The sequence below is a fragment of the Nomascus leucogenys genome, chromosome 17, assembly GCF_006542625.1.
Source record: "Nomascus leucogenys isolate Asia chromosome 17, Asia_NLE_v1, whole genome shotgun sequence".
NCBI classification, from domain to species: domain Eukaryota; kingdom Metazoa; phylum Chordata; class Mammalia; order Primates; family Hylobatidae; genus Nomascus; species Nomascus leucogenys.
The window spans coordinates 30,859,113-30,873,215 of record NC_044397.1 but is presented as its reverse complement, the minus strand read 5'-3'; the positions used below and the strand labels follow the sequence as shown (position 1 = coordinate 30,873,215).

At 46.9% G+C, this 14,103-nt stretch overlaps 1 protein-coding gene across 8 annotated transcripts in view; it reads right to left on the bottom strand.

Annotated features, from left to right (window-relative positions):
* The window catches only part of WIPI2 (WD repeat domain, phosphoinositide interacting 2), a 43,763-nt gene that overhangs the window by 15,179 nt on the left and 14,481 nt on the right, over positions 1 to 14,103 (bottom strand). For all 8 annotated transcript variants that reach the window (XM_030796038.1, XM_030796041.1, XM_030796042.1 and 5 more), the window contains 4 exons: positions 4,011 to 4,180; positions 2,032 to 2,128; positions 1,503 to 1,600; positions 722 to 814 (listed from right to left, as the gene is read on the bottom strand). In XM_030796038.1, coding sequence (XP_030651898.1) covers positions 722 to 814; positions 1,503 to 1,600; positions 2,032 to 2,128; positions 4,011 to 4,180 — 458 coding nt within the window. The remainder of the gene's footprint in view (positions 1 to 721; positions 815 to 1,502; positions 1,601 to 2,031; positions 2,129 to 4,010; positions 4,181 to 14,103) is intronic.

Genomic DNA, 14,103 nt, shown 5'->3' with positions numbered 1-14,103 from the left:
GCCACGCGGTCACAGGTACACGGGGACATTTAGAGGCTATCTCCTTTAAAGCCAGACATTCTTCTTACTGGAATCTCTTGAATTCATAGTTAGAAATACATATAAAAGATTGATACATGACTTAAATACACTACTACCTACGGCAGCAATGTATTAGAAACATAAAGTCCCAAAAGGGTGATGTTGACATAAATCACAACTAAATACTGCACGGCCATTACAAGTGTTTTTGAACTTAGACAAATGTCATGCAGAGTGAAAAAGGATAAATTATACCCATAGTAGGATCCCAATTTTGTTAATTAAAGAGAAAATGAAAGGAAATGCACTGAAATGTGTTCAGACTGGCTGGACAGAATTCTGGCCTTGCTTTTTCCCATTTCATCACTGTCTGGGTTCCCTACTGTCATGTGTTAGTTTCGTCATTTAGAAACACACTGGGTGAGTGGCGTGGTTACACACGGCACTTCTGTCTCCTCTGGACATGTCTGTATTTTCTACTACAAACGTGGACCAGCTCTCCCGTCCCAGTGGCACACCGCAAGCTCCGCTCACTCTCGGGCAGCACACGCCCACGGCCTGACAAGCGGGTGGCTGTCTTTGCTTCTCCCGGAGCTGGTAAGTATAGGCCCTTGCCTCTAAGCTGGCTGTGTGAATGGAACTGAAAAAGTCTGTGGACGCCTTGGCACCAGTGCCCCCTCCAGGGGAAAAGCAGGCTCACCTTCTCCGAAGCCGTGGCAAGTTTAGTTCCACTTGCGTCAAAGGCCAATGCCGCTAAAGGACTGTCGTGAGCCGGAATCATGTTTGCAGCTCTCTGAAAAAGGGACACCAATAAAGCGTGGCCGCCGCACAGTGCCAATTAGCTGTTCCTAAAACACCATTACGGTCCAAACAAGTGCCAAACCCACTTGATTTACTGGGGCTGGGCATCCAAGAAATGCTGCTTCAACTTTAGAAAAAGCAAAGCAGCTTATCCCTAAGGTTTTCTATGTTCCTTCAAACATTCCTGTGGCGAGGAGCTCAGCACTGGTCTGAACGCTGCAGCAGATCCAGAAGCAGAATGAGCCAGACCTGCTCTGCTACTGAGAAGAGAGTAGCGGGGCTGGGCGCGGGGCACCCGCCTGTAATCCCAGCACTTTAGGGGGTTGAGGCGGGAGGATGGCTTGAGGCCAGGAGTTGCAGGCCAGCCTGGGCAACCCAGCAAGACTCCATCTCTACAAAAATAAAAAAATAGCTGGGTGTGGTGTTGCATGACTGTAACTCCTTGGGAGGCTGAGGCAGGAGGATCACTTGAGCCTGGGAGGCTGCAGTGAGCTAGGACTGCACCACTTCACTCCAGCCTGGGCGACAGAGAGAGAGAGACCCTGTCTCAAAAAAAAAAAAAAAAAAAAGTGCAGCGGTTGTATTGCTGAGCCAAGTCAGGATGCCAGGGACACCACAGTGCTCCTCTTCAGGAAAAAGCCACACTTTAGAGAGCTATTCGAGCAGGAAAGGCATCTCACCAAATTAATGGTATCGAAGACCTGCACCTCTCCGATGGTCGCGCTCCCTGGGTACGCCAAGTAGCAGTTGTCGTTGTTGATTGACAGCGCACACAGGCCTGCAAATGACACATGGAGGACGAGATGCAAACTTCCACCTGAGAGTTCCTTCTTGGATGTCAGACATAATTCAGCATTCATTTAACAGAGCATTAGGAACAAATAAGAGCTTGGATACAATCTTGTTTGCTGTCTTAAGAAAGTTCTGCAACCCCAAATCCCCAACTTAAGTGATACCAGTATTGTAAAGAGATTAAAGGCCTTTGGTTTGAACTGATCAGTAACCTCAAACTTGAAAGTTGATCAAACCAATGAGTTTATGTGGTCACATGACCAGCATCGGTAGGAAGGCAGCTTGGTTTGGGATCAATACTTTTAAAATCTGTCTCATCTGCAGAACCTATAAAAAGAAAAAATCTCTCTCATCTATAGCTATCTTTCAAGGGCAAAAATCAGAAAAATGAGATTCTCTCCTCACAAATTAGCTCACCTGCAGGGTTTGGAGGTGTCTCCCTGATCGTATGCAGCACCTTCATGTCCCGAATGTTGTGGATGTACAGGGACTCCTCCAGGCATACTATCAGCCTCTAGGCGAGAGACAAAACGAAACCAAACGTGAAGCAACAGCCAGTGCAACACCTGCCCAATCTCCACTTGACTGACTCCTGGACTACGACGCTCTCGTTCCTTCTATTGTTACCGTATTTTATTTTTTTGGAGTCAGTGTCTTGCTGTGTTGCCCAGGCTGGAGTGCAATGGTGTGATCTAGGCTCACTGCAACCTCTGCCTCCCGGGTTCAAGTGATTCTCCTGCCTCAGCCTCCCAAGTAGCTGGGATTACAGGTGTCCGCCACCACGCCTGGCTAATTTTTGTATTTTTAGTAGAGATGGGGTTTCACCATGTTGGCCAGGCTGGTCTTGAACTCCTGACCTCAGGTGGTCCACCCCTGCCTTGGCCTCACAATCTTAGTTCCTTCTAGAACACCATGCAGACCGATGTTAGAAGCGCAGAGGATACAGCTGCTTTCCATCAACAATCAAGAAGGAGCCGGGCCGGGTGCACCTCTCCCTCATACTCACCCCAGCTCTAGTGGGAATTCTAACCAGGCCATTTAGTTCAGTGTTAGGCAAATGCTAACCTACAGCTAAGACAAGTGTGCTGTGAATAGATTTGGAAAGATTTGTTTTTTAAAACTGATGCTGAGTGTGGCACAGGTAAAATGAAAATAAGGGGGTTATAAAAGGTCTAACATTTTATTGTGCACTCAGATTATTTTGCAAGTTCTTGCTCCATTTGGAAGAAAATGAATGTAGACATGCAGACAATGCATCGCTGAGACGATTTATGCAAGAAAGATGACAGGCATGTACCCAGCTCTACGTTAGTTGGACGTGAACACAATTTGTATGCTTTACAATTTTTAAATGCTCAAGATATTATGTCTTATAATTTCCCATTCTAACCAATTTTGTCAGTTAACAGACCAGTTCCCAGTTTCAACCGTGTAAGGTAAGTGCATCTCTACTGTGACTTCACCTAGTCACCGTATCTCAGAGTGCAGCTACTGGCTGTCATCACGTCCACTCTACAGCCAGCGGCCTACTCAGCTTTCCTTGCAGGGAATGCGGGCAGAATCAGAATGCGAGGGGTCTCCCGGGTGGTGCTGTTACCCTGGGCGTGAGCACAAGCTGGGAGACAGCCTCATGAAACACGCACACATGCCACCCACCACGTCCTTCCTCCATGCCAGACAGTCTTATTAGTTTGGGGGAGATACAAAGTAATAAATCCTTCATCTTGAATTCAAAGTTAAATTAGCAATTTACAAAAGGAAAAAAAAGTCTAAAAGATTTTTTTTTTTTTTTGAGACGAAGTCTCGCTCTTGTTGCCCAAGCTGGAGTGCAATGACATGACCTCGGCTCACTGCAACTTCTGACTCCCAGGTTCAAGCGATTTTCCTGCCTCAGACCCCCGAGTAGCTGGGATTACAGGTGCCTGCCACCATACCTGGCTAATTTTTGTATTTTTAGTAGAGACAGGGTTTCATCATGTTGGCCAGGCTGGTCTCGAACTCCTGACCTCAGGCAATCTGCCCGCCTCGGCCTCCCAAAGTGTTGGGACTACAGGCGTGAGCCACTGTGCTCGGCCAAATATTTTTTTAAGTAACATTTATAAAACCAAAACCAGGTAATAAGTGAAAAAGACGGCCATCCACCCTCTGGGTGGGGCCGGGGACGCCTGTATGGGAGCAGTGTGGCAGAGGCCCGGGCATTTGTCGTGAATGGAATGGGCTGAGCAAAGCTGGTGGGTGAGGAAACAGAGCTGGTCTCTGTAGGCAAGGATCTGTGCCCGGCAACGTGGGGCCAGGCAGCAAGGGAATGACGGAGGGGCATGCCAGTGGGGTGGGCTTGTCCCAGAGTGCTGGAGGGAGCAACAGACAAGCCCACACTCAGCTGGGGCAGCGCTCACCTGCCTGTTGAGCTTCACAGCCAGAATCGTGTTGGAGTAGCTGTAGTTGCAGATCTCAGTTCCCTTCTTAAAGTGGCAAACCTTTAGCTTCCTTGGTGCTTTAAGGCTCACAATGGCCACTAGGCTGCTGGAGAACAATCTCTCTACGATGCACACATCTTCTGTATCGGCTGAAATCACAAAGGGAAGTACATGCGTGAACATCTCCACATGGCTATGGCCACAGGCAGAATCTGCGCTCAAAAACAAACACCTGCCTGGGCGACACGCAGGGCACAGCGCTGAGGGTGCCTGCGGAACAGGTGGTCATGGGGTGGGGACAGCCCAGGGGTCTGAGGGTCTTGATTCGCTGGAGCCTCAGGAGCGTTTCCACTGTAAGGATGGCCCCTCATGAGCATTCACACGAAAGACAAAGGTTCCTTTCAATCAGTTCTGTTGCTGGATTTGAATGGTGAATTTAGGAACCAAACTCCTAGGTAAAGTGAAAGAGTAAGGTCTAGGGGCTCCCTTAATTAAGACACAAACTACTAGGAAATGGCAATTGCTTCCCCTGGGTTCCATAGACTCGTGTTGAGCGCTAGCCTACGTGCTCGCATACCGAGGCTGGCCAAAGAATCACACGTGTCCAAAGTGGCATGACACATATTTATTAAAAAGATGTTGCTATTATACTCATGTGTCACAAAACGCTGACATACATTCTAAGAAATGCCCTGAAGGGGCTGGGTGCGGTGGCTCACGCCTGTAATCCCAGCACTTTGGGAGGCCGAGGCGGGAGGATCACAAGGTCAGGAGTTCAAGACCATCCTGGCTAACATGGTGAAACCCCATCTCTACTAAAAATACAAAAAATTAGCCAGGCATGGTGGCAGGCGCCTGCAGTCCCAGCTACTCAGGAGCCTGAGGCAGGAGAATGGTGTGAACCTGGGGGGCGGAGCTTGAAGTGAGCCAAAATCGCACCACTGCACTCCAGCCTGGGCCACAGAGCGAGACTCCGTCTCAAAAACAACAACAACAACAAACAAAGAGAAGCCCTGTAGGCAATTCTGCTGTGCAAACACAAATCTAGATGGTAGGCCTACTACGCCCTTAGGCTGTATGCTGTGGCCTGTGGCTCCTGGCTACAGACCTGCGCTGCATGTGACTAACTGGATACTGTGGCCAGCTGTAGCACAGTGACAAGTAATTGTGTGTGTAAATGAAACATGGGAAAGCTGCAGCAAAAACATGACCTGCTCCTCTCACAGGACCACCGTCACACCCGCGGCCCCTTGCTGACCTACGTGCCATCGTGCAGCGTGACACCACTTCGAATGGAACAGGCCATAAACACAAGCACATCATCCTAAGCTCTTCACAGCGTCCATTCAGTGTCTTTTCAGTTGCTTTTACCAGAAAGCTGCCTAACCTTCTTTCTGACAACAGCAAGTGACCTTCATTCAAAAGGAACAAATGCAAGCGTCTGCCACAAATGGGGAGACGGTGGTGGGATGGGGGGGCCGGGAGGACAGGCTCTGTCTGCAGCTTCTCTGCTCAGCAGCATCTCAGACTAGGGGCCACCGTCTTCCAGGATCTGTCAACGAAAGGCACGATCAGGAGGGATCATGCCAGTGCGTGGACACAGGAGTCTCTGTCAGCGGATGCACCTCTAGCACCTGGCACGCAGCACCACTCAGACACGAGGCCAATCCAACTCAGAAGAGATGGCGCATAACCCGGAATGTCAATTATTTGCAGTAAAAATAATTTCCCTAAAGATCAGAGCCTGGTTCTCTGAGCAGTCCTCTCTTTCCCTCAGGAGATCGACATGGATACCAAGTCATGGCAGCCCTGCTTGCTAGGCGGTGGGCGAGAAAGAGGGCTGGGGCCAGATGCGGTGCTTCGCACCTGTAATCCCTGCATTTTGGGAGGCCAAGGTGGGAGGACTGCTTGAGGCCAGGAATTCGAGACCAGATTGGGCAACATAGTGAGGTCCTACCTCTACAAAAAATACAAAAATTAGCTGGGCGTGGTGGTGCATGACTGTGTAGCTGAGGTAGGAAGAGTGCCTGATCCCAGGAGGTTGAGGCTGCAATGAGCTGTGATCGCGTTCCTGCACGCCGGCCTGGGCAAAAGAGCGAGACCCTGTCTGTAACACCAGTCCTGTCCCAAAAAGGAGGGTGGGACTGAATGATGATCATGGCTGGTGTCCTGAGGCTGCCACCCTCACTTCTCGAATCCGGCAGCCAGATGTGCAAATCCAGGGACACAAGGCCCTTCCCCGGCCACTGTCCAGCCTCTCACTCTCCAGGCACCCCGTTCTCAGGTAGTACTTGGTAGTATTTGGGGCTGCACGCACTGGCCCAGTTGCATCCTGTACCTGTTGCCTCTAGCAGTCACCGTGCTTATCACTGAAAATCTAGGCAATGGCTGAGCGACAGAGTTCCCTGCTGGACCGGTGGTCTGAGGACAGGTGCCGTGTTTGGCCCATTCACGGCTGCACCCCCAGGTCTAATGTCGCCTGTCATGGAGGAGGAGCTCCTTCCACACTGGCTGAACGGATGGAATGGACCTTATGACCAGATTTTGGATATTCCCCAAATTCCCCAAATGGTGTTGTTTTAAAAACATCAAAAACAAAACAAAACAAAACTCAATCTCTGTGCCATTCAGTTTCAGTGGTGAAATGCTGTTAACCCCAGTGCTACATCCAAGAGGCAGAAGTGCTCTTGGTGAAGCTCAGCGGCACACGTCCTAACACACGCACTGGGCATGTGTGCGGCACCGCAACCTTGGTGAGTACTGGGTGCAACGGCGACCCTGCAGGAACATGAGTTTAATAATCACATTCCAGTCTCAGCTGTGCTCTAATTAGCTGTAAGGCCTGATATCTACTTCCTGAATGGTGAAAGAAGAGTTGGACTCTCAGCTTCATTAACTCCAGGGTTGGGACACACAGGAAAACCTGGTATACACAAAACTGGTTTATTAAGTACAATTTTATTTAAATCCACTGGCCTCTCCACTGGCCTCCTAAATCCAATCAGTGGTGAAAAGAACTTACTTCCAAATAGGGCTGCTCCTCAACACGCACAAGCTCAGTATCTGTGAGCTCGCCTGCTAGGTAAGGTTTATTTGTGACCCCACATTGTTGTACAGCCGTCCGTGGACACATGCAAAGTGGGATTTTTTTTTTTTTTTTTTTTTGAGACAGAGTTTTGCTTCTGTTGCCCAGGCTGGAGTGCAATGGCACGATCTCGACTCACCGCAACCTTTGCCTCCTGGGTTCAAGCAATTCTCCTGCCTCAGCCTCCTGAGTAGCTGCGACTACAGGTGCATGCCACCACGCCTGTCTAATTTTTGTATTTTTAGTAGAGACAGGGTTTCACCATGTTGGCCAGGCTGGTCTTGAACTCCTGACCTCAGGTGATCCGCCCACCTTGGCCTCCCAAAGTGCTCGGATTACAGGCGTGAGCCACCGCTCCCAGCCTCGGGAAAAGATTTGAGACACATGATGCACATGTTCCTGGCTGAGGTGACACAGAGCAATGTCCTATCTTCTTGTGTTGATTCTGAAAACAACTGTCCTTTTCATGGTCTATATAGGGCTACTGAGTGTCTGCTTTTTGCACTTTTGTGCTTTTTGTTGATTTCACTGTTGGCCCTGACACAGTGCTGAGTGTCGTTGAGTGTCCCTAAGCACAAGCAGCCTGTGATGTGCCCCGCGGAGAAAGCACATGTGTGGGCTGAGTTCTATGCGAGCCGCGAGTTCAGCATTAGTGAACCAGCAATCCCCATTACGTCAGCATGTCTTCAGGCAGGGAAGCACACACAAAACGAGGTTGTCTTTTGATCAGCTGATGAAAATGTTGCGACAAGAGGCCACCTACCAATCCTTCCCCTGGGAGCAACACTTCATGATTCGCTAATCCAGCGTCCCAGAGACTTACAGACTAGAACTGTGAATAACAAGAATCAACTGTATTTTTATTTTTTTTTTCAAAGAATAGGTTCTTACTGCTTTGCTTGGTAAACCTTGACTTATTTACTTCACCCATTCAACACATACAGCAGACCCTACCAGAGAGACCGTCCCAAGTATACAGCGGTCAACAGGGCAGTGCCTGCCATCACGGAGAGGAGGCCAAAGAGATGTGGGCCCGGGGCCCTGTGTGGCACCGAAACTGCCAAAGGTCAGCAAAGGAGACTGAGTAAGAGAAACGCCAAGACCGTGTATGAGATGGAAGCCAACAGGAGAGGGTATCTGAAGAGCAGCAAGCAGGCAACTGCGCCCGGCGCGGCACAGGAGGGAAGAGGAAACCAGACGCGTCCCCTGAGTCTGGGAACGAGGAGCTTGTCTGGAGACCTTGACATATTTTGATGGAGATGTGCAGGAAGAATGGCTGAAGCATGAAAGAGAATGAGAAGTGGAAAAAAACTTAGGCAACTATCTACAGGAGTTATGCTACAGGCCGGGCGCAGGGGCTCACGCCTGGAGTCCCAGCACTTTGGGAGGCCGAGGCAGGCAGATCACCTGAGGTCAGGAGTTCGAGGCCAGCCTGGCCCACATGGTGAAACCCCGTCTCTATTAAAAATACAAAAAATGAGCTGGGCATCATGGTGGGCGCCTATAATCCCAGCTACTTGGGAGGCTGAGGCAGGAGCATCAGTTGAACCTGAGAGACGGGAGGTTGCAGCCAGCCGAGATGGCACCACCACACGCCTGCCTGGGCAGCAGAGCGAGACTCCACCAAAAAAAAAACAAAACAAAAAAAGAAGTTATGTTCTGGAGAAGTAGAAATGTGGCAGGGGCTGGGGGATATGCATGGGCAAGGGAAGTTTCTGCCTTCAAATACAGGAGCTACTACATATACTGAGATGGATTTATGGTTGAGACTGCTTGCCTGGAGGAACAAACCACTTAGGGGGCTGGTCACACGAAGAAGGAAAGAGAAGGGAGCCCCAGGCCGACAGCACCAACCTCTCTTGAAGCAGCAGCAGGTGTTAACTGTGATGGGATGGAGGTGGGAGATTTCAAAGTGAGGACAGTGTGAGACGATCATCTCAAAGAGCAAGTCACCATTAGAGGTGGTGATAAATTCCAATTCAACCGGACAGAGAAAGACTGTGCCAACCCAACAGATGCAGAAAAAGCATGAGAAAATGCAATGCTCATTCATGGTAGAAACTTAAGAAATCCAGAATTAGGAAGAACCTTCTTTCACTGATGAAGAACAGTTAAGAAAATCTACAGCTGACATTGTACTTAATGGTGAAGATATGTGAACTCTTCCCGTTAAGACTAGAAACAAGGCAAGGATACTCACTCTCTTTACTTTGTGCTGGAGGTCTTACACATTGCAGTGAAGCAAGAAAAAGAAATAAAAGGTACAAACATTAGAAAGCAAGACATCAAACAGTCTTCATTGCCATCTTAAGGAATCTATGGAGCAACTATTTAATATATGAATTTAGCAAAGTCATAGGATATAAGATTAAAATATAAAAAATTAATTATATGTTTAGGCCAGCAGCAAACTGGAAAAGTAAATGAAATAATTTTCTTTTATGATACTGTCAAAATCCAAAGTATTAGGAATAAATTTTACAAAAGATGTAAGACCTCCATACCAAAAAAAAAAAAAAAGTCAGAATATTACCAAAACAAATTTAAAAAGAGCTAAATAAATGAAGAGAGATACCATATTCTGGGTACTCAATATTATTAACATATCAACTCTCAAACTGATCTCTAGGTCCAATCCCATCCTAATCATAATCCCAACAGGCTTTTCTGCAGACAAAGTGGATTTTAAATTTTATATGGAAAGGAAAAGAAACTAGAAAATGCAAAGCTACCCTGAAAAAGAACAAAGTTGAAGACTGACAAATAGATCATCAGAAGAGACTAAAGAGTCCAGAAACAGACTCATAGGTCACAGGACTGTAAAGCACCAAAGCAATCCCAGGAGGGAAGAAAAATCTTCTCAACAAATGATGATGGAATAGGAATCCATTAGGGAAAAAACAACCTTGATTCATACCTCACAACAGACATAAAAATTAATGAGAGGGATTATTGGCTTAAATATAAAAACTTTAGCTTTTATGTATAGCGTTAAGTATATAAAGCTGTCACAGAACACACAGGAAAACACGTTCCTGACTCTAGGGTAGGCAAAAGTTTCTTGGACAGGGCCTAGGAAGCAAAAACCATAAATGAATACGACTGCAGCAAAATTTAAACCATTTGCTCAAAGAAAGAAAACAGGCAAGCCACAGATTGGAGAAAATAGTCACAAAACGTATCTGACAAAGGACTGGTATCCAGAATATCTAAAGAGCTCTAACAACTCTATCATTAAAAGATAAACAACCAAACCTAAAAAGCAACAAAAGACTGGAACAGACATGTCACAGAAGAAGATACATAAACGGCCAACAAGCACATGAAAATGTTCAACATCATTAGTCACCTGAGAAATTCAAATTAAAACCATGAAGATATCATTATACACACATCAGAAGGGCTAAAAAGAAAAAAACTAATAACATCAAAAGTTGGTGAGGAGGCTGGGTGTGGCAGCTCACGCCTGTAATCCCAGCACTTTGGGAGGTCGAGATGGCCAGATAGCTTGAGGTCAGGAGTTTCAGGCCAGCCTGGCCAACATGGTGAAACCCTGTCTCTACCAAAAATACAAAAATTAGCCAGGTGTGGTGGCGCACATCTGTAATCCCAGCTACTTGGGAGGCTGAGGGACGAGAATTGCTTGAACCCCAGAGGTGGAGGTTGCAGTGAGCCGAGATTGTGCCACTGCACTCCAGCCTGGGTGACAGAGTGAGACTCTATCTCAAAAAAAAAAAAAAAAAAAAAAGTTAGTGAGGACATAGAGCAATCAGAACTCTCATACAGCACTGACGGAACCACAAATGGTATAGTCACTCAGGAAAAGGTTATGGGGGTTTCTTACAAAACTAAACACTTATCTACCCAACAATTCCACTCTACAATATTTATCTTAGATAAGTGAAAATATGTGTCCATTAAAAGACTTGTACGAGAATGTTCACGGTAGCTTTGTTCACAATAGCTAAACTACAAAGAGCCCAGACATCTGTCATGAAGAGAATACATCAACAACTCTAATATATTCACATACTGGGTAAATGACACATAAGATGTGGATAAATCTAAAAAAAATGCAGAGCGAAAGAAACGTCATCAAAAGAGTAGATGCTCCGTTCATATCAAGTTCTAGAAAAGACAAAACTAATCTATAGTAGAAAAAAACCAGAACGCTGGTTGCCTCTTGGGGAATGTGGGCAGAAGGGAGCTGAGACTGGAAGGAAGTATGAGAGAACTTTCTGGAGTGATGGTAAACCTTGATAGGGTTTCAGTTCACAGAGATGCAGGCATTTGTTAAAACTCACATAGTGTTCACTCAAGATAGATGCATTCCACTGTAAGTAAATTTTATCTTACAAGAAAAAAACAAACATTGAACTCTACTCAGTATTGAGGAGAGATGTACTGATGCCTACCGTCTACCCGGAAATGCACACACAAAAAATAAAGTCAGGTGTGGTGGTTTGTCTGTAATCTCAGCACTCTGGGAGGCTGAGGTGGATCACTTGAGCCCAGGAGTTTGAGACTAGCCTGGACAACATAACAAGATCTCGTCCCTACAAAAAAATCGAAAAATTAGCTGAGCATGGCGGTGCACTCCTGTAGTCTCAGCAACTCTGGAGGCAAAGGCAGGAGGATCGCTTGAGCCCCGGAGGTCAAAGCGGTAGCAAGCTATGATCGCACCACTGCACTCCAGCCTGGCAGCCTGGGTGACAGAGCTAGATGCAGTCTCAAAAAAAGAAATAAAAATAAAAAAGATGGATGGTGTGTGTGTGTGTGTGTACAAGTATAGTAAAATGTTAAGGGAAGAATCTAAGTGGTGGATACACAGGTGTTAGCTGTAAAATACTTTCAGCTTTTCAGTTTGAAAATTTCCTTTAATAAAATGTTAGAAAGAAAAATGATGTCTTCACTTGCTTATGTGCAGGTGCTGAGAAGGTAATACCACCAACCATCACTGGGAAATGGTTTTTCTAAAATGTTAATGGGAAAAAGCAGAGCTTTCAGAATGTTTTAAACAGGGATGGGAGGATGAAGGCAGAAAAGCTCTTTTTTAACTGCAAATATTCACAAAAGAGAACAGTAAAATGAACCTCCATATACTCACCACCTAATCCAACAAATATTAACTTTCTAGCATTTTGCTTCAATGATTTTTTCTCTACTGAAGTTTGGAAGAGAAGCTCCTTCTGACATTCACCCTAAATGCTTCAGAGTAACCTAAGCCCCTCTACATAAGTAAGGACACAGGCAAGCATCCTTCCCAGCCCCTGAATGCAAGGGAGGGATTCCTTACATCCAATACACTCCAAGTACTGAAGGTAAAACATGACCCCAGAGTATTAGAGGACCACCTCGGGAAATGTTTTATGTACATGCTGGGAGCAGGAAAAACCCTTTCTAGTATTTAGAAGCCTTACAAAAAAAAGACCAACGCACTTGAATATATAGAAATTCAAGACTTCAGAATGGTGAAAAGAATCATAAACAAGGTCAAAAGGCAAATGACAGTCCAGAAAAAAAAATATTTGCAACCCCTAACAAATGGCTAATTTGCTTTAAGTCATTAGGAGATAAATAACCCAACAGAAAAACAGGAAAAGGGCAGAAACAGGTTAAAAAAAACAACAGCAGCAGCACATTACTGCATGGGGGGAAAAAAAAAAAGAACTCAGTTTGAGTTGATTTAAGAATTGTAAATAAGGCCAGGCAGGATGGTTCATGCCTATAATCCCAGCACTTTGGGAGGCGGAGGCAGGTGGATCACTTGAGGTCAGGAGTTCAACACCAGCCTGGCCAATATGGTGAAACCCCATCTCTAATAAAAAAAATACAAAAATTAGCCGAGCGTGGTGACACATGCCTGTAGTCCCAGCTACTAAGGAGGCTAAGGCAGGAGAATCACTTGAACTCGGGAGGTGGAGGTTGCACACAGTGTCTCCTCCTGTGGAGACATGGGCAGCAGTAGAGGCAGGACAGAAACTAAGTGTCAGGGCCAACTGCAAAGACCAGGTGTCTGTGGATAACTGGATGGGCTTCGTGGGTCTCTAACGTCGCTGAAACCATATGCTAAACACTGAGTGTTCTGGGGGAAATAGATCTATAACTCTCATCACATTTACAAGAGTCATTAACCAAAAGTAGGAGAGGTGGCTCTGCAAAAGGCAGAAATGAACCACCAATCACTCTGGAATGAACACATTTTTGTCATTACTTAAGACTAATAGGGCCGGGCGCGGTGGCTCACGCCTGTAATCCCAGCACTTTGGGAGGCCGAGGCGGGCGGATCACGAGGTCAGGAGATCGAGACCATCCTGGCTAACACAGTGAAACCCCGTCTCTACTAAAAATACAAAAAATTAGCCGGGCGAGGTGGCGGGCACCTGTAGTCCCAGCTACTTGGGAGCTTGAGGCAGGAGAATGGCGTGAACCCCGGGGGCGGAGCCTGCAGTGAGCCGAGATCATACCACTGCACTCCAGCATGGGTGACAGCAAGACTCTGTTTCAAAAAAAAGACTAATAGGCCAGGGCCAGGTGCAGTGGCTCGTGCCTGTAATCCCAGCACTTTGGGAAGCTGAGGTGGGTGGATCACCTGAGGTCAGGAGTTCGAGACCAGCCTGGCCAACCTGGTGAAACCCCGTCTCTACCAAAAATACAAAATGTAGCCGGGCGTGGTGGTACATGCCTCTAATCCCAGCTACTTGGGAGGCTGAGGCAGGAGAATTGCTTGAACCCAGGAGGCACAGGTTGCAGTGAGCCGAGATCTCACCACTGCACTCCAGCCTGGACGATACAGCGAGACTCCGTCTCAAAAAAAAAAAAAAAGACTAATAGGCCGGGCATGTTGGCTCACACCTGTAAGCCCAGCACTTTAGGAGGCTGAGGCAGGAAGATGGCCTGAGCCCACGAGTTCAAGACCAGCCTTGGCAACACAGTGAGACCCCAACTCTTAAAAAAAAAATTAGCTGGGCATGGTGGTGTGCACCT